The sequence below is a fragment of the Paramormyrops kingsleyae genome, chromosome 4 (genome assembly GCF_048594095.1).
Source record: "Paramormyrops kingsleyae isolate MSU_618 chromosome 4, PKINGS_0.4, whole genome shotgun sequence".
Classification (NCBI taxonomy): Eukaryota; Metazoa; Chordata; class Actinopteri; order Osteoglossiformes; family Mormyridae; genus Paramormyrops; species Paramormyrops kingsleyae.
The window spans coordinates 27,521,748-27,542,758 of NC_132800.1; the positions used below are offsets into that span (position 1 = coordinate 27,521,748).

At 46.0% G+C, this 21,011-nt stretch overlaps 1 protein-coding gene and 1 long non-coding RNA gene across 3 annotated transcripts; one reads left to right on the plus strand and one right to left on the minus strand.

Moving 5' to 3' along the window:
* Window positions 1-10,005: 10,005 nt before the first annotated feature.
* Window positions 10,006-14,208, minus strand: LOC111851399 (uncharacterized). Its single transcript, XR_002840008.2, has 2 exons — window positions 13,343-14,208; window positions 10,006-10,420 (listed from the first exon to the last, which is right to left on the minus strand). It is a non-coding gene; the product is annotated as an uncharacterized lncRNA (long non-coding RNA).
* Window positions 10,350-20,570, plus strand: LOC111851397 (protein APCDD1). 2 transcript variants are annotated; one of them, XM_023826294.2, is made up of 5 exons: window positions 10,350-10,892; window positions 15,946-16,129; window positions 16,770-17,304; window positions 19,109-19,505; window positions 19,686-20,570. In XM_023826294.2, exons 1-5 carry the CDS (start codon window positions 10,766-10,768, stop codon window positions 20,129-20,131), a joined length of 1,689 nt encoding a protein of 562 aa, XP_023682062.1. In that variant the 5' UTR covers window positions 10,350-10,765; the 3' UTR covers window positions 20,132-20,570. The 2 variants fall into 2 exon arrangements, with proteins under 2 accessions (XP_023682062.1, XP_023682063.1); XM_023826295.2 differs by having other exon boundaries at window positions 10,353-10,892; window positions 19,184-19,505.
* The last annotated feature ends 441 nt before the right edge of the window (window positions 20,571-21,011 follow it).

The window sequence follows — 21,011 nt, forward strand, 5'->3', positions numbered from 1 at the left end:
TTCTTGCTGCGAGGGAGCAGTGCCAACCACTGCACCACCGTGCCACCCCTTAATCTTAGCATCACCTCCCTTGACTTAAACTCCACACACCTAGAGATGTAACCCAACATCCTATTGGCCTTTTTAATTGCTTCCCCACACTGGCGGGAATGGGACATGGAAGCATCAACATATACACCGAGGTCTTTCTCATAATCAGCTACCTTTACTTCAGTGGAACCCATAAAATATCTGTACTTTATATTTCTGCTCCCTGCATGGATTACCTTTTGTTTATCTGTGTTAAATTTCATCTGCCAGGTATCAGCTCAGTTGCTAATTAAATCAAGATCCCATTGTAGCCTCTGTGCTGCTAGTTCATTATCTGCTACACCACCCACCTTGGTGTCCTCTGCAAATTTAACCAGTTTACTGTATGTATTGGTGTCAATTATCATTAATCACAATTGTGGTCCTACAATTGAACCCTGCGGTACCCCACTATGAACGCAGGCCCACTGTGACACTCTGCCTCTAATAACTACCCACTGCTTCTTATTATTAATTAATTATTAATTATTATTATCTGTTAACCAGTTTTCGATCCAAACTGCTACAGTTCCTAAAATCCCTGCAGCTTTGAGCTTAAGTAGGAGCTGTTTGTGGGGGACAACATCAAAGGCCTTCTGGAAATCTAAGTAGATCACTAAGTAGAATTGGATCAGAACTGAAAAAATGTGGATCAGCCCGTCCCTAAATATAATACAATATAGTTGAGCTATTGTACTGGAGTTGCTAAAGTTGACTCACAGGTCAGCGTCAGTATTTGACAGTGTTCAGTTCACATATGGCTCTGGTGTAAAAGCTGTCATAAACAAAGGCTTTTCGATCTGTGAATACTATCTATGAAATCAAGTCAATCTATAACCACATAGATACCATATAAGTATATTAATTAAATAGTGTTAATGCTTGTATAGTTAATGACAGGTATATTTGCATGATTATGAAATAGTTTAAGGCCACATTCAACCAAAAGTGTTATTACAGGTCAAAATCAAGTTAACCTGCTTGACATCAGAAATTCTGAGAAGTCCAGCAGAAGGGAACATCAGTGGAGAGTCAGCTAAGAAAAGTCGGTGATGGAAAATCCTGCATAGTCCCATCACAGCCTGGAAGCCCACTGTAACCCCAAAGCCACTCTTACCTATCATGCTGGAATTGTGGGCAAGTCTGAGGTGAAGCTCTGGAAGGTACTGGGGGGGGGGGGGGGGTTCGGGGCGGCTGATGATTCCAACCCTAAATTTCCCCACCATTGTTTTTACTCATACAGCAAAAATTTCCTGCATCTCTCCCTTCCAGAAGGAGTCTGGAAAATCTTTAGGGGCTGTCTTGCATTCAGGGGGGTTTCTAAAGAGGCACAAAGACAACAGCCAAAAACACTCCCGCCACCAATGCCGTATTGGAATGCCCCTCTGGCAGTGACATCAGTCGCCCAGCTCTCAATACATTTCTGGTGGTTTCTGAGCCTGGCTTACTGGTCGACCTTTTGCAGGGGTGGCAAACCAGTAAGAACCTGGCATTTAAGACTTCATCAGTAGACCAAACTTTAAAATTTGCTATGTTTTAGTTTTTTACAATCGCTTTGGCACTAGTTTCCGAACCTTGATGTCATTTTTCAAAACTTTAAACACAAAATTCAAAATGGTGACCATTTGTAACACAGGTTGTCCAACGTTCAAAACATTGCATTTTGCATTCTTATTTTAAAAAAAGCTTGCACTTACAGAATCACTGAGATCACCCACAAACAACATACCAATAGTTTCACTGTGTAGTTGATCATACAATCATTAGTTATAGTAATACAGAATATGTGATAAGTGTTTCTTCAAGGTGCTACGCAATGTCACTGTAAAAGGACCAGCAAAGAGAAAACTAGACGCAATGGAATCATTGAAAAGTAGTATTGGCAGTAGTATGGGCTGCTCGCCGTACACGCATTACTGTTGGCAATAGTATGGGCTGCTCACCGTATGCACATCACTGTTGGCAACAGTATGGGCCAGGAGTGGGCTGCTCACCGTACGCACATCACTGTTGGCAATAGTATGGGCCAGGAGTGGGCTGCTCACCGTACACACATTACTGTTGGCAATAGTATGGGCTGCTCACCGTACACGCATTACTGTTGGCAATAGTATGGGCCAGGAGTGGGCTGCTCACCGTACACGCATTACTGTTGGCAATAGTATGGGCCAGGAGTGGGCTGTTCACCGTACACGCATTACTGTTGGCAATAGTATGGGCCAGGAGTGGGCTGCTCACCGTACACGCATTACTGTTGGCAATAGTATGGGCTGCTCACCGTACATGCATTACTGTTGGCAATAGTATGGGCTGCTCACCGTACACGCATTACTGTTGGCAATAGTATGGGCTGCTCACCGTACACGCATTACTGTTGGCAATAGTATGGGCTGCTCACCGTACACGCATTACTGTTGGCAATAGTATGGGCCAGGAGTGGGCTGCTCACCGTACACGCATTACTGTTGGCAATAGTATGGGCCAGGAGTGGGCTGTTCACCGTACACGCATTACTGTTGGCAATAGTATGGGCCAGGAGTGGGCTGCTCACCGTACACGCATTACTGTTGGCAATAGTATGGGCTGCTCACCGTACACGCATTACTGTTGGCAATAGTATGGGCTGCTCACCGTACACGCATTACTGTTGGCAATAGTATGGGCTGCTCACCGTACACGCATTACTGTTGGCAATAGTATGGGCTGCTCACCGTACGCCATCGCTGCTGAATGATTTCAGTTGTGCTTGATCAAACTGCTGAGTAACTAAAAATTTATATCAAAACTAGCACATACGACTTTGCATCATCATCAATTCCCCCCTTATCTCACACACACACACACACACACACACACCCATTACCATTATTACCAATTACCATTGCAAAACTAGTGCAAACTCCTCCTCCCAAAAAAAGAGAAACATGGTATCAGGTAGAGAACATGGAATCGTTTTACTTGTGTAATTCCCATCCCCTTTACCCAGGCCTTCACTTCCACTTCTAAGCAATACTATAACAAGGCACATTTAAGCGATATGTACATTTACCCACAATGTTCTCCCTCATGGAGTGACCCCACAAAAAAAACACAGGCAACTGATTTCCAAATGAAAAGAAACCAGGTTTTGTGCTGAGAGAGTCATACCCTTTATGCCGGTTAGTTGCTGCATGTTGGAGCTCTTAGTGGTCAGGAGTACTCACACATCCAGGATGATGAGAAAACCCAAGTCAAGCAAGTTCAATGGCCCACTGCTCCGGGCAGGGTTTGGGTCCAAAGCCAGCCAAGGTCCCGCTAGCTTCCGCAGCTGGCACAGTTTAATTTCACTGAACTTAACTCTGCTCCCCATGACTGTCCGACCTAAGGCTACAGTCCAAACCCCAAATCGGACCAGTTTGTGGTGCTATCCAGCTTTCCTCTGCTTCGTCTTCAGAGAAGAACCCCGCATGGGCTCTCCGCATCGATCCCCCCCTGGCAGCTGACACCCACCCTGCGCTCTCTCCTTCTTCCCTGCTCTTTTTCCCGCCATGCACATGCCCCAAAACTACCTCTTCTCCGGGAACTTTCTCGCACAGATGCAATTGGCCAAAACAAAAAAGCCCACCCCATTACAGTGTGCCTCAGGGCAATACAATTCATCAACTCTAGTGAACAAAAATTCCACACTAATATATTCAGTGCATAATCAACTTGAAATAAATGAAAAAAAAATCTACACCTAAAACACATTTACCTACTCTGTGTGGCACATTGCAATGCAGTATACAGTCTTCTGACAACTAAGAGTGGCCTTCAGTACTGTAATGCTCACTGTAGTACATGCTGAAGACATTGTTTCTCATTGTGGAAGGTTCTGATGACTGAGTCCACAATTGATCATCTGAGGTTTGGTTGAATCATTCTAGCTTCTAGCTCATTCTAGGATTGCTAAATTGCTGTGGGCACCATTTATTCATACTCATACAATTTCACCAGGTGAAATCAGTCATCAGTAATAAATGTGTGTCAGTGGATCTTGCTATTCTGAAGGTTTCATGATGTGAACATGGGATATTGTTCCTCAGTTTTCATAAAACTATGCTTTAAGAGGAATGCAGCACACAATTTTGAGCAATTGTATTAATTGATAGCTAGTTCACTGTAAATAAATGGACAGACAGTCATCTAAATGCAATGTCTGAACTCCATTTGGAAAAGGTTAATACGTTGATGTTAAGTTGTGTCATTTTCAACTGGTGATTTCAGGTCAATGAACAAATGATCTTTGGTTTTTGTGTGTTTAACCCAAGCAACTGGAAAAAGAATTTAGAAAAATGTGCATTTTGCGTCTAGTATGAAAAATAACATCAAGGTTCTGAAACTAGTGCCAAAGCGATGGTAAAAAATTGTAATACATGTTTCAGTATTTAGTTTTATTCAGTTTCCTTGTCCTCTGTTTTAATAACACCATTCCACCTGTGTAGAGCTTAACGTAAAAGCCACCAGTGGACACACAGGTTCATGTTTACACGTAAGCAAGTGCACAGGAGGCAGGCTAAAGGTTAACCAAAAGCAGAACCACCGACCCAAGATCCAGATCTGCACAGGAGGCAGGCTAAAGGTTAACCAAAAGCAGAACCACCGACCCAAGATCCAGATCTGCACAGGAGGCAGGCTAAAGGTTAACCAAAAGCAGAACCACCGAGCTAAGATCCGGATCTGCATAGGAGGCAGGCTAAAGGTTAACCAAAAGCAGAACCACCGAGCTAAGATCCGGATCTGCATAGGAGGCAGGCTAAAGGTTAACCAAAAGCAGAACCACCGAGCTAAGATCCGGATCTGCATAGGAGGCAGGCTAAAGGTTAACCAAAAGCAGAACCACCGAGCTAAGATCCGGATCTGCACAGGAGCAGACGCCACCATCCACACTGCCCGTGTCACCTGAGGCGGTGGAGACTTTCATTGTGAGCAAGTTTGGCCAAGAACACAGCGAGTTGTTTATATCTGTTCCAGCCATTTAACACTTCACATATAAGTAACTCAAGGGAAAATCAAAGGAAACTCATAGGAGCCATCTCATCGTGTCCATGTCGTATTTAAAAACTATTTTCTTGGTGGCATTAATTTAAATGCAAACCATTGTTTCTGGTGCTTTTCGGTAGTTTCTCGTATTGGTGCAGACAGAAGTTCTCTTAGGTATAAACTGTGTCTGATTATAATTTAGTAATCTTTAAACGTGTAAATGATAATGGTTTTAGATGTACATCAGAGAAGCCTAATCAAATGAGTACAAATGCAGTAATGCTGACCCTTATCTGCAGAGCAGGCAGTCAGAAGGAGTCTAGTACTAAAGGGTAGAAAAGATGTGAATCAGGGCGGATTTCACTGCTCTGCAGATAAGGGCCGGACAGATGTGACACAGCATAACAAATCACCCAGCACTCCTCTCGCCTCCTCCCCCCAGCACTTTGCATTTCCTTCACCCACAAATTTTGCCCTTTGTAGGGTTTGTTTGCCTAGTAGATAACTCTCTGAAAGAGACTGGTCACAGATTCAAGGTTTCCACTGCAACAGAGGATGCTGGGAAAGCAAATACAAAAGATCGGATTGGATTTAAGATTCAAGATTTTTATGTCTCACATGCATGAATGTACTAGAATAGCAGCAGGGAAATTAAATTATCGCAAGCTGCAGACTGTGCGACAAACAAGGCAGGAGGATAAAAGAATAAAAACAAACAAGAAAAGTACTAAAAATATAGAAACATACAAAGTAAAAAATAAAAATAGAAAATATTTGAAGTGCAAGATGCACTTATAGCTTATTCAAGTTTTTAATCATTTGTGTCACTGATGCTAACAGTCTGGGGATAGAAGTTTCTCCTCAGCCCTTCAGTCTGAGCCATAAGGCTCCAGAGGTGCCTAACTGAGCCTAGCCACTAGAACATAGGTGCTGAGTGTCCCTGATAATGCTGGATGTATAGATGTCTTGCAGGGCGGGCAGTTGTGTCCTGGTGCTTCTCTCAATGCTCCATATCGCCCTCTGCAGGGCAGGCAGTTGTGTCCTGGTGCTTCTCTCAGTGCTCTATATCGCCCTCTGCAGGGCAGGTAGTTCTGTCCTGGTGCTTCTCTCAGTGCTCCATATTGCCCTCTGCAGGGCAGGTAGTTCTGTCCTGGTGCTTCTCTCAGTGCTCCATATTGCCCTCTGCAGGGCAGGTAGTTCTGTCCTGGTGCTTCTCTCAGTGCTCCATATTGCCCTCTGCAGGGCAGGTAGTTCTCTCCTGGTGCTTCTCTCAGTGCTCCATATTGCCCTCTGCAGGGCAGGTAGTTCTGTCCTGGTGCTTCTCTCAGCTTTCCCAAGTGAAAGGTCTCCTCCAAGCAACCCTTTTGTATATAGCGGGGATTACGGTGACCTTACATGTTCAGTATATCCCAGTTTGTATATAGCGGGGATTACGGTGACCTTACATGTTCAGTATATCCCAGTTTGTATATAGCGGGGATTACGGTGACCTTACATGTTCAGTATATCCCAGTTTGTATATAGCGGGGATTACGGTGACCTTACATGTTCAGTATATCCCAGTTTGTATATAGCGGGGATTACGGTGACCTTACATGTTCAGTATATCCCAGTTTGTATATAGCGGGGATTACGGTGACCTTACATGTTCAGTATATCCCAGTTTGTATATAGCGGGGATTACGGTGACCTTACATGTTCAGTATATCCCAGTTTGTATATAGCGGGGATTACGGTGACCTTACATGTTCAGTATATCCCAGTTTGTATATAGCGGGGATTACGGTGACCTTACATGTTCAGTATATCCCAGTTTGTATATAGCGGGGATTACGGTGACCTTACATGTTCAGTATATCCCAGTTTGTATATAGTGGGGATTACGGTGACCTTACATGTTCAGTATATCCCAGTTTGTATATAGTGGGGATTACGGTGACCTTACATGTTCAGTATATCCCAGTTTGTATATAGCGGGGATTACGGTGACCTTACATGTTCAGTATATCCCAGTTTGTATATAGCGGGGATTACGGTGACCTTACATGTTCAGTATATCCCAGTTTGTATATAGCGGGGATTACGGTGACCTTACATGTTCAGTATATCCCAGTTTGTATATAGCGGGGATTACGGTGACCTTACATGTTCAGTATATCCCAGTTTGTATATAGCGGGGATTACGGTGACCTTACATGTTCAGTATATCCCAGTTTGTATATAGCGGGGATTACGGTGACCTTACATGTTCAGTATATCCCAGTTTGTATATAGCGGGGATTACGGTGACCTTACATGTTCAGTATATCCCAGTTTGTATATAGTGGGGATTACGGTGACCTTACATGTTCAGTATATCCCAATTTCCCATGGGAAATAGCTCACTGGAAATCATGAAAGTCTCATCATCCCTTTCATTCAATTTCTGTCACTTCGCAGAAGAGGAAGGTTACCTCACCATCGAAGCCGCTGGAAAACTTGCAGTGTCCCACCACAATTCCCCACCCTTCTGAGGAAGCGGGGTGCAATTCCCAGCCTCAGCTTTTCCAGCCCATCTTGGAAAGATTTAATGAGGAAAGGATATGTTTGGTTTATTGGTTCTTATTTCCTAGAGCTGAGATGCTTCGCTTGGTAAAGACTCCACATGAGCTTGATTGTCATTATCCTGCACCAGTGATAAAGGTAGTAACATGCCACCATCTGGTCCCACACAGGTATGACAACACATTCAAAAACAATTTCAGAATCAAGGCAGCAAAGCATGAGAATCTCAGCGTTCACATGAGTTAAATAAGGATTACTGTCATATCTGAGAAATTACTTTTTTTAGATAGAGAATCCATATTGACATACAAAGCAAAGTCATTTGAGGAAACTGGAACCCCAGCAAGAGAGAACAGAGTTTTTCTGCTTCTGTCAAACTCAGGATGATTCATTCATGACTGAATTCATCACTGCTTCCAGCAAGCACCATCTCATCCAGTGTAGGCACGCGGTCACATGTCTCACCAGACCGGCACAAGCACCACCTCATCCAGTGTAGGCACGCGGTCACATGTCTCACCAGACCGGCACAAGCACCACCTCATCCAGTGTAGGCACGCGGTCACATGTCTCACCAGACCGGCACAAGCACCACCTCATCCACTGTAGGCACGCGGTCACATGTCTCACCAGACCGGCACAAGCACCACCTCATCCAGTGTAGGCACGCGGTCACATGTCTCACCAGACCGGCACAAGCACCACCTCATCCAGTGTAGGCACGCGGTCACATGTCTCACCAGACCGGCACAAGCACCACCTCATCCAGTGTAGGCACGCGGTCACATGTCTCACCAGACCGGCACAAGCACCACCTCATCCACTGTAGGCAGGCGGTCACATGTCTCACCAGACCGGCACAAGCACCACCTCATCCACTGTAGGCACGCGGTCACATGTCTCACCAGACCGGCACAAGCACCACCTCATCCAGTGTAGGCACGCGGTCACATGTCTCACCAGACCGGCACAAGCACCACCTCATCCAGTGTAGGCACGCGGTCACATGTCTCACCAGACCGGCACAAGCACCACCTCATCCAGTGTAGGCACGCGGTCACATGTCTCACCAGACCGGCACAAGCACCACCTCATCCACTGTAGGCAGGCGGTCACATGTCTCACCAGACCGGCACAAGCACCACCTCATCCACTGTAGGCACGCGGTCACATGTCTTACCAGACCGGCACAAGCACCATCTCATCCCATATAGGCACGCGGTCACATGTCTCACCAGACCGGCACAAGCACCACCTCATCCAGTGTAGGCACGCAGTCACATGTCTCACCAGACCGGCACAAGCACCACCTCATCCAGTGTAGGCACGCGGTCACATGTCTCACCAGACCGGCACAAGCACCACCTCATCCAGTGTAGGCACGCGGTCACATGTCTCACCAGACCGGCACAAGCACCATCTCATCCAGTGTAGGCACGCGGTCACATGTCTCACCAGACCGGCACAAGCACCACGTCTGATTGATATGGCACTTTCTATAGGAGGAAAACAGTGAAGTGGAAAACTGCAGGAATAGAAAATGGAAAATGAAAAGGACTTTAAACACAGCAGAAGGGGAGAGTGCTTTCACACTTCAAAGACAGACTTTTCACTGTAGCGGTAAGCTGGGGAGATCTGGGGAGATCAGTAATGAATTTCTTCTGAACGCTTTATGCCACATTTTAAAATGATTTAAAATAAGATAAATAAGGACATTGTGTTTATGTAGCACAAGAATAATTTAAGGAAATCTGAAAAAAGCACCAACACCAATTACGTCATCTTTTGATCCTGGTCCACTAGATCAGTCGAGTCTCCTCCCACACGCCCCACTCTAAACGGCACACAGGCTACGTTGCTAACCTCGTGTCCTCGAGCAGGGAAATACCCTGGCTGACGCGGCTGGCTGCAGTTACTATGAGGTCAACCCGTAATGAAATAGCCGTTTGATCTCTGAGCAAAGACATCTTCCTCTTATGTAAAAAAAAAAAAAAAGTTAAAATCTGATATGAAGGTGTATGTACCAGCGCGTTATGAAAAGCCACCTGGCCTTAAAAACAGACCTGCTATGTCACCTGCTACAGCGGAGTCATTAATAAATCGGGTCCGATAATACAAACTTTTAACAGATGCCCTATGCTGATTTTAGCCTGCCGGAGAAGCCTGAGTTTTGATGCTTTGTTCACTGTAATCTCTTAACGTTTTAATCTCAAGCATTTATCTAGTCTTATGTTGTGTATAATTACATGTGCGAGTTCATACTAGCTGGCAGTAAATCTCTGCGGTCCAATTTACGTTGATTTCTTAGATTTACGTGTCAGTCCGTCAAAGGACACCCTGCACGCACAACGTTAAGTTATTATTCTGTTTTTTATTCTCAACAATACTCAGTAGTTTGGGTAAAGTTTATTTGTTCAATTAACTATCAAATTCCACTGATTTGTAGACGTATACATCTAACAAGACAGTTATATGCACATGCGATCATATTATATCACAAGAAATAATTTCCATCACATTTTCAATGGAGCCTTGAAACTTTGCGAAGAGGATTCCAGATGTACCAACATGTTATTTGAGGCTCAAGCACTACGATTTCCTTCCCCTTTTGATGTGAAGCTAATCCCTCGTTGAAGGTTTAGATTCAGGTTTCAATAACAGGAACTCTCTTCCATGAGTTTGATGGAGGGCTTTGAGTCAACACCCCCGACGCCCCTCCTCAGCCTCCAGCGCTGCAGTTCGGAGCGCCCGGAGCGGTCAATGAAGCGCAGAGGCGCGGTGGGGGCATCACGTCTACGGGACTGCACTGCAAAAGTAATGTCACGTCAACGCGAAAGTTTTGCAGCCAAAGGAAGCTAAGATCCTCCTTAATAAAGAGAACTGCGCAGTTTCTGCATCTGGGACGCGAAGACTAGACTCATCAACCTTTTCTATGGAATGCGAGTCGCACTTGGACTTCAGATACTCTGCAAGTGTGGTTTCTTTGCTAATCGGCATGACTAATATAAAAAGTGTGGAATAATCTAATTGTAAACAGAGAAGAACAGAAAATAAAGTCGTACCCAATAAGAGTCCATTTATAATACTGCTTGCCTCCGCCAGCCGTCCCGTCTCGCTCTTTTCCCGTGCTGACGGAGTTTTGCAGATAAGAATGGTGCGCAGTTACACCGTTTTCAGCAACAAAAACGCGGAAAATACAAAAGTAAGGAAAAACGGGATGTTATTCTCCATCCTGAGGGCGACGCACGCTTTCGTGGTTTTGCTACTTGTGATTGCTGGTGAGTTAACCTTATTTCAACTCCTGTACCAAGTGTTTTGTGTACTGTATTGCATACCCCTGGAGTTACATAAGATACATTACATTTCATTTTGTATAGCTCTTTACAAGTTTCTTGTAAGGTAGAGAAATTAGATCTGGATTTTTCCTGAGACCATAGTAGTTGTGGACAGAAGAAAATGTCCGGTAGTGATATCTTGCCTCCTCGCACTCTGTTGGCTGTATCAGCGGGATCTTTTTATGAATATATACTTTCAGTGGCTCAAAGTGCCGTAGCCAAAATTTTATTGGGTTTTAAAACTCACGACAGTTCATTTAGGTCTATTTTAATAACATCTCCGGTAATAGTAATGTAACTACACCTACTAGTACAAATAATAATATTAACAATACACAGAAAGGAACATATGCTGTCTTTTTGCCGAGATAATGGTTATAACAGTAAGGAATAGTACAGTATACACGTGATGGAGCGATGCCAGCGACGTTTTTTCATGTAAAGCGATAAAAACAAATACTGATCAGAATAACCGCTGCTCGCTGCAACTTCAAATAAACTGCAAGATAGAAAAAGATATTTCAAAATCCACTTATTGCAAAGTGTGTGTAAGAAACGTAACATTCAGTTAACTCGCCTATTATTGCAGCCTGTCCTATGGGCGGTAAAAAATGAATGTCATGCCAGTTTACTGTGCGTCGTAAATTTAGATGGGAATAAACCTCGGTGGTCTTTGAAAGCAAACCAAAGCAGTTTAAAAATGGCCTTACATTGCGCCATTAGGGGTGTCCCGTTTCAAACTCAGCTAAATGCTAAACCAAGCGCGGTGGTTTAAGTTTGCGAAAATTACTGCTTTTATAAGAAACCATGTAAATGAAATTAAAACATCAACAACAATAATATATATTTGTATCTATTTTTCTCCTGACCTGGGACATCCTTTTTAACGAAGGTCATAGCGTATAAAATGAATATTTAGCATGCCTTATTAATCATTTCTAGAAAATAATGTGTCTATTATTCTCACTGAAATAAGTTATATAAATATTGTCGATTTTTGATTTGCAATAAAATAAGTAGTACTCCAGATAAATGGCAACTAAATTTATGGACAGTTAACATAAACCAGAAAAAAACAACCTCATAGTTTCCTCGTGCAAAACAAAGTTGACTGTATCTTTAAAACAATCTCATTGCCTATATCACACTTTGAACTCTTTGTACTAAGCCAAATTCCTCCAGGAGTGCAACCTACTGCCAGTGAGAGTGGGGCTGACACTCTTCCTGGAAGTGCAGTTCAAAGGACAAGCTGGACCAGGGAACAGCAGGGCCAGACAAGCTGTGGCTGAGCCCGTTTGTAATGATCTGCCTGGCTCCCATTTGTCAGACGTCCCAGAGCTGTTACCTCACCAATGGGAAGCTGCCAGCTGGAAATGCTTTTGGTGGTTCGGGTGCTGGGACTAGGGCCTCCGTTATAGACTTTGAGCAGGGGGACAGACAGCATTTTCTGCTGCAATTTAAGTAATTTATTACAGAGTAAACAAGAGCAGCAAGATTTGTGAGCCTGACTGTACAGTTCATACTCGGACTCTGAAGAAACAGAATTAACAGAAAACAGCCTTAAAACTCTGAATATACTGTGTGCAGTGGATCAGTGCAGAACCCAGCTGAGCCAATCAGTGGGTGCCAATGAAACACAGACAAACAGCAAGTGATGCATCGCGGCCGTCTGGGTGGGAGAGAATGTGCAGACTCTGTTCACACCTGACACACACAGGATTTGGTGCTTAATTAAATACCTAAACAATTATGATCACCTTTGGCTCTGATGTATAAACAAGAGAGAACTACGAAATTATGGTGTGGAAACATGGCAGCCGGCTTTTTTGGAGAACGGGAGGCTTTGCCAGTGAGAGATTGTTACCCCAGCTGTCTGACCTGTGTGAGCTCATTGAATAATCCTGACTCCTCAAATGATGAATGTCTTCCATTTCTAAGAAATTTTGTGACCTGAAGCCTCATGTGCTCAATAGGCCCAAAATCAAATCAGTTTTTATTAATTACTTAAATATCACGTATTTTCTTATAAACATAGCATTGATAATAGTGGCATGGAAATAATACTATATGGAGCAAACAAGATGACAAAGATGCAGAGGAAAATTCAAACCCTAGTATTTAACTCAGGTTTCTAACCCTTCCACAGTAGCACTTGTACTCCCTAAAAATGATTCTAGTGCATCTGTAAAATTCATCATAGATATTTACTGCTGAAACAAAATCCAACTAGATGTTGATATGTTGTGCTTCTTGAGGCAGTGAGTAAGCACTTAATACTTTGAGTTGTTTAGCGTTGTGAATTATATACCCTGTTCAGCCATAACATTAAAACCAATGAGAGGTGAAATTAATAACACTGATTATCTCATTACAGTTGCATCTGTGAAGGATACCTGTCATGGTAGTGGGGCACGGTGCAGGCGGGAAGGTGACGATCCACTTACAGCTCTGCAAAACCACAGGGGCTTATTTACAGATAATGAGAACCCTGGGAACACTACAAACAAAAAGACCACAAGGGGTCAGAACTAAACAGGGGAATAATACAACTAACAGGACAAAAAATTATCTACGAAGGGAAACCAGTAACACAGAAAACGGCACGCACGCACAGCAAACAGAAGAACCAGTATCAAAAAAACACAGTTAATGACTCCACAGGGAACAGAGCAGGATCAGGTACTTAAATACAGAGGACTAACAAGATAACGCAGGACAGGTGAGAAACAGTCAATAAGGGCTGGCACAAGAAAACAGGTGCAACTAATAATAATTAAACACAGAAACTAGAGAGCTTAACAAATAGCAAGAACTAGAAAACATTAACTGGGAATAAAACACTAGGAACAGAACACATGGATAATTAAACAGAACCAGAAAGGAACAAAACAGAATAGAAGCAGGGAAACCCGAGGACAAGAAAACTAATACAAAAGAAACACTAGGAAACAATATCTACTAAAGACAAAAACAGAGGTGGCTGGATTCAAACACACAACTGAGGGGTTCACAGGTGCACAATCAACCCATAGAGCCATGTGGCAAATTGTGATGGCTAGATGACTGGGTCAGAGCACCTTCAAAATGGCAGGTCAGTACCTATCAAAAGTGGTCCAAGGAAGGCCAACCGGTGAACCGGCAATAAGGTCATGGGCACCCAAGGATCACTGATGTACATGGGGAGCGAAGGCCAGCATATACCTCAGCGGCAGTGGCCTCTTTCAATAGGATAATATGCCATGCCATACTGCAAAAATTGCTCAGGAATGGTTTGAGGAATGTGAAAAACAGTTGAAGGTGTGGACTTGGCCCCCAAATTATCTCAATGTCAATCTATGCAATGTATAGGACAAACAAGTCCAATCCATGGAGGTGCCACCTGACAACTTACAGATCTGCTGCTGTGGTCTTGGTGCCAGATACCACCGGAAACCTTCAAAGGTCTTGTGGAGTCCAGGAAAAATAATCTTGCATTATTTTGGCACTGACTATAAAGTTATAATGTTATCTCATTTTTGTTTTTAGTTTTTTATGTCAAACATTTAGCAGGACAGCTAATTATTGTTACTAAAATAGCTTGCTAAAATAGGGTGACCAGACAATCCATGTCGGGGAGGACACTTTGAGCTACTTCGGATTTTACAAACTACTTTCTAATTGAAAGGCTCCTGTGCTCGGCTAAATAGTTTAGCTCTTCTTGTGCTTTGACTGGTTTGTTTCCTTGACTGAAAGACTCATCCAGCTGTTTCACATTAGCATTAGTGACACATGCATGATTATAGGAGACTGACCAATCAGCACACAGCAAGAGCTGAGTGCTCAAGTGAAATCCAGGTCCGCTTAATTGAAATGGTAATTTACAATTCCTGTCCTAGCTCAGAGTGTCCTCCCTGACATGGATTATCTGGTCACCCTAGCTAAAATCATAGCAAAAACCAAGGAGACAATGTTCAAAGTTTTCATCTTTTCAAACTTTTCTATGGCGTACTTTTTTCATTTTTCCTGTGTTTCCTAACTGAAAACAGAACGTTGCCATTGAAAATAACTTTGATCAAAATCACCTGAGAGAGACAAACACAACTCGCCTGGTGCACCAATAAATAAATACATTTCAAAATCACTTCTCTCTGGCGCCCCCTGGGGCTGGTAGTACCCTAGGCGACTGTCTAGTGCACCTCTGCCTAAAAATGGCCCTGCACAGGGCTATTCTGTAAACATATCAAAAGGTGCTGTGACGTTGCTGAATGCGGGTTGGAGGACCCGGGAGACATAGCACCAAATGCTCTAAACTGCATCTCCGCCTGCTCATTCAGTCCCCAGGGCAAGATCTGAAAGCTTTGCACAGGAGCTGATGTATCAATCACATCACCTGGGCGAGACCATCGCTATGATGCAGGTGTTTCTGCCTCAGTGCACTGCAGCACGTGGCCGGGGAAACCGTCGCTGCTGGATATGGGCGAGCTGCATGCAGACACCAGTTGTGCACCAGGCTGTGGAATGCTGTATTGATTCACAAAAGTACATGATTAGTATAGTATTTCAGTACACATTACATAATACCCCAAGCTCCTGAGGAAATACACTCCCAGACCAGCTGGCAGGTTCTTCTTATGTTTGATATGCAGCCAAGTATCCTACCTCCTCAGCACAGAATCAACCATATTAGCAGCTCCTAGAGGCAAGATATGAGAAGCCAGGAGACTGAGGGATTTGAATTTCATGAGGAATTTAAAAAGTTCATAGACTCTCTAGGCATTGATGCATTTTGCCTTTTAACTCAGGAAAGGCTAGATTTCACATTAATGTGCCATCAGTTGTTGCAGGAGACTTCATACGGGACATTCATTGGTGTTCCAAGGGTCACTGAAGCAGTCAGCAAAGCAGACTCAGCAAATCATATCTGCTGTGGTCCAGTTTTATATTTCCACAGTCAATGAAGTGTTTGGAAGTTAGGGTTAGAGTGACTTTTCCTCGCTTAGACTCCTCATACTTGCAGGTGGTGGTGCAGGATCGTCTCTGCAGGTCCCCGATGGCAGGGCCAGTCCCCTGTCCCTGGAGAAGAACACAGGCTGGCATGCGAAGGACTCCCAGTGCCACCAAATGCTGAAGCACCTCCACAACGGGGCCCGTGTCACTGTGCAGATGCCCCCCAACATCGAAGGCCACTGGGTGTCTACAAGGTGCCTCTCTGAACCCGCTGATAAACTGGAGCAGGTTTTCTCCGCATGTTTAACACGTTCTTTAGCAGGGTTTGGGGATTGACGTGATAAATCATAGTAGACGAGAGATGCTGACTGTCTAACTGTTGAAGACGGGCTGCTCATTCTCACAAGCCAAAGAGAAATGGCTTGTGTGTGCAGGAAGATAAAACAGTGTGGTGTGAGAGTGTGTGTCTGAGTGTCTTTGTTCAAACAGTTCCTCACCACAATGCAAATGTGGTAAGAAACACCAAATTTATTCCAGAAGTGCTGTGGCTATGCTCTTTCTTGTTGCTTAGCAGCCGTATTCTGAAGTAGCAGTCCAGCTTGCACTATTTTCTTAGAGCACATGGATCCTTTGCTGCCCGATGTGACGCATCAGGGCTGGGAGGAGCGACATGTGCGCAAGCACCATGTGTGTCTCGCACTGAGCCAGGATGTGATCGGGGAGCGGCTGGCCTATGCGTTATTGAGCATGGGTAAATGAACAGCCATGAATGTCTGGAAGGGCTTTCTGTTTACTCAGCAGCAAGCAGAGCTTCTGCCTCCTCCAATGTAGTGAGCACATCAGTCTTCTGCTATTGACCCAGACATCCTTTAACACTCTCTTTCTGTCCTGCAGCTGTGAGGTGAGGCCCGGTCCAGAGTTCATCACTAGGTCTTATCGGTTTTACCACAACAGCACATTCAAGGCTTACCAGTTCTACTACCAGGACAACCACTGCAGCATGCCCACCTACACGCTGGTGATTCGGGGGAAGCTGCGTCTGCGCCAGGCCTCCTGGATCATCCGTGGGGGCACTGAGGCCGACTACCAGGTCCACCGCACCCAGCTGGTGTGTCACAGTGAGGCTGTGGCCAAGGAGCTCAGCCAGAGGCTGGGCCACAGCTGCCGGAGTGCGGGAGGGGCAGGTCCGGGGCCTTGGGAGCCCAACATCAGCTACGACCTGTGGAATGAGGCGTCAGGTTGCGACTGCTCACGGGGCCTCAACTTCGCCATGCATGAGCTGCAGCTGCTGCGCGTGGAGAAGCACTACATGCACCACAATCTGGACCACCTGGTGGAGGAGCTGTTCCTGGGCGACGTGCACACTGAGCCGGGCCAGAGGATGTACTACAGGCCCTCCAGCTACCAGACGGCCCTGCAGAACGCCAAGGTGAGTTGTGATTATAACCCCTGATTTATATGGCATGTCTCATGCAGGTGAAACTCTTTGCCTTGCAGTGCTTTAGAATAAAAATGCAATAAAATGTAGGAAAGATACTGAATGGGAAATAAGTTACATAGATACAAGGCTTGGCTGTCTGAAGCTGGGGCAGGGATACAGGGCCCAGGCATCTAAAGCCAGGGCAGAGATATTGGGCCCGACTGTTTGAAGTTGGGCCAGAGATACATAGCCCAGGTGATTGAAGCCAGGACAGAGATACGGTGCTTAGCCTTTGGAAGCTGGGGCAGGAATACAAGGTCTAGTGGTCCTAGTGGTCCTGAGCAGAGATATGGGTTGCAGGCTTTCCTTGAAGTGGGCTGCCCCTGAACTAAAGCTGAGGTATGCAGAATCTCTGATCTCTAATTACAATGGTAGAGGCCGATCGACTGAAGCTGGGCCAAATCCACAAGAACCACCCATAAAAGTGCATGAATTTCTGAAGCCTCTCCATCTGTGGCTCAGCCACAGAAAATTAAACATCCCCCTCCCCAAAACAGGGGCTCCACTGGCAGTCATAAGCATTTGATAAAACTTATACCTCAAAGGAAAGACAAGAAGACTACTGTATTTTGTCCTGGTAGACAGCCAGACAGTTTGTGGAGTAGGGGTTGGATCAGAAGCTGGCCCGATTTTGAAGGCCCTCGCTCCCGCTCCCTGCTGCTCTGGACAGGGCCAGAAGGCCATCGATGTGAATAACATAATCCGTTACAATTTCATCACATGTAGTTTCAGAGCAGCCCAGGTGATGGCAGTATTACTCCTGTTTTGAGCTACACTCTGCTGGGCTTGCATGACAAAGATTTGCTCCGCTAATCACAGATGCTGTCTGATTAGTAACGCTGAGCTTTTCCTGTAGTATCTGCCCTGTTCCAAGTAGAGAGCGGGAGAATCTCATCAGTTAGTGCTCCTGAGGATCCCCCAGCACTATACCGGGTCCAAGCAGCCAAGCAGATGTACTTACTCACATGGCATCAGTAGAGGTTGGCATGCCGCGTGACTGTTCCCGGATTCACAAGGGCAGGAAGCCCTGCTGAACACACGTGGCTTCCCGTTTCCCCTCGCCGGCCAGAGACCTCAGCTGGCCCTACATCCCAGACATATGCTCCAGAGAAGGAACGCAGAACGCATAAATACAGCCCATAATTGTCGCCCAGTAAGGCGCCTGTGTTTCCTTTTGCAGAAATACTGGAAGGTGTGGGTGGTGTGAGTCAGTGGGTTAGAACACTGTGCCTGTTATCAGAAGGTTGCTGGGTCAGATCCCGTGTTCAGCAGAGTGGTGTCAGAGGGCATCTGACAAGCAAGAGACAGAGTGTGTTAAGTGTAACAGGAGCCATTCATCGGTAGGACATAATGGTGGCAGTGCATGCTGGGAATACCTCTGTTCTGGCTAGAGACACGAGAATGACCTGCCTTGGGCAGCTTTTGGAATTCCTGCATCTGTTTAGCTATAAAAGATGTTCCTGTCCTGAGAAAATACGCGGAAGCACAATTTGCACATGGAAGACATTGAAGCGCGTATGGATTAATTGGGTGAATTTCTGAAATCACAGCTATATCTCACTGTGCTGCTGAACATGGGGAGCTCACCCAGATAAACAGTGAGAGCCCAGGAAGCCAAACCTGCCCAGGGATATTTACGCCGTTGAAGACGTTCCTGTTTGTTACTGCTATGACTCTTCTTCATAATGCAGTTATCTGAGAGTGTTTTGCAGGGTGTTGCGTGCTGTTTCTTAAGGCTTCCATACCCCACTAGCCAGGGGGGGCACTGTGCTGGCAGCCTCATGGCAGGTCAACAATTTCCACTGGCCACCTCCCTCCCCCATTCCAGAACCATGACCAGACGTGCATCGCCTGCCGCATCATCGCTCGCTCAGATGAGCAGCGGCCGCCCATCCTGCCACCGCGAGCCGACCTGGCAGTGGCACTGCACGGGCAGTGGGTGAGCCGGCACTGTGAGGTCCGGCCCGAGGTGCTCTTCCTCACACGCCACTTCACCTTCCATGACAATAACAACACCTGGGAGGGCCACTACCATCACTACTCCGACCCTGTATGCAAGCACCCCACCTTCAGCATCTACGCCAGGGGGCGCTACAGCCGCGGCGTGCACTCCACCAGGGTCATGGGTGGCACCGAGTTCGTCTTCAAAGGTAACAGTGCAGGAGGACCAAGGTCCCCCAGCCAGAGCCCAGCATTAGCAGGTGGGGGGGAGGGCAATGGCTGCCAAATTGCAATAGAAGCCCTGATTATCTTCAAATCTGGTGCTGCCTGAACATTACTAATATTCAGTTAATTTCTGCTACAATGTGCCCCCCCCCCCCCCATTACAGTGAACCACATGAAGGTGAGGCCCATGGACCAGGCGACCACCTCGCTGCTCAACGTCTTCAATGGGCACGAGTGTGGGGCAGAGGGCTCCTGGCAGCTGGGTGTGGAGCAGGACGTCACAGCGACCAGTGGCTGCGTGGCCCTGGGCATCCGGCTGCCCCACACTGAGTACGAGCTCTTCCGTATGGAGCAGGACCCACGCGGCCGCTACCTGCTTTACAACGGCCAGCGGCCCAGTGACGGCTCCAGCCCGGACCGGCCCGACAGGAGGGCCACCTCCTACCAGCTGCCTCTGGTGCAGTGTGCCACCAGCGGCCACAGGCCCAGCACTGCTGCGGAGGACATTGACCTGCCCCTGCGTCTCAGCAGCAGGTGCCCACAGTGCTTCACGGTGGCCACAGTGGAAATTGCACTCGCTCTCCTTTTCCCTCTCCTGCTCCTGGGCTAAGCCACACCCCCATTCCTGTGCCCCTCGTTGGGCTGAAAAGGAGAGGAAGACCATACTGAGTCACTGCATTCTCAGAGGGATGTGCTTCACTTGACACACTTGGACGTATTGGACAGTTCGCTCTTCAGGGGGCTGAAGGGGATGTGTCTTATGATGGCCAGCGCTTATGCATCACAGTAAATGCACTTTAGCAGACCTGCTAAGGGTTTGTACATAGTCCAGACTCTAGAGGGAAAAGCATGTCATGCTATCTGGCAGGAACCTGCTACTGGCCGCTGAGACTAATGGGACGTGTCCATATGAAAGAAACAGTCCCTCGATACCGATCCAAAGCCAGCGAATCTCGCTGTAGAACCAGATACGAACGCTCCCAGCCCTCAGCTAGCATCTGTTTCTAAGCTTGACTCTGTAATTAGAAAATTAAAGTGATTTAATTACACCCGTTGCTGCGCTTCTCTCTTGGTGATGTACACGAGACACTCTGCCGCCCGTGTGACGGGAGTCAAAAGGAGTCCAGGGACAGCCCTGGGTGTGGTTCCTGTCAGACCGCACACAGAGTGCATCCACCTTGCTCTTCTGTATCAAACCACCTCTTCTGTGAACCACTTTCACAACGCAAAATGTGTTTTCAGAACTGATTTTAAAGTGTAAATCTGATATATTTGATAGCCAAGTTAGCAAAGTCTCTTGCCCATGTCCGAGTAAACATGAAAAATGGTTCCCCTGAAGGGGGCGCTGTTGATAACACACACCAGTGCCCCTCCTGCCTGTCCATCAGCGAGTGAAATGGCCTGCTGTCACCTTCAGCCACACCTGAGGATGCCTGGAACCCCAGGAAGAGCTTGGTGGGTTCTCCGTATACAAAGGAAACCCCACTGTT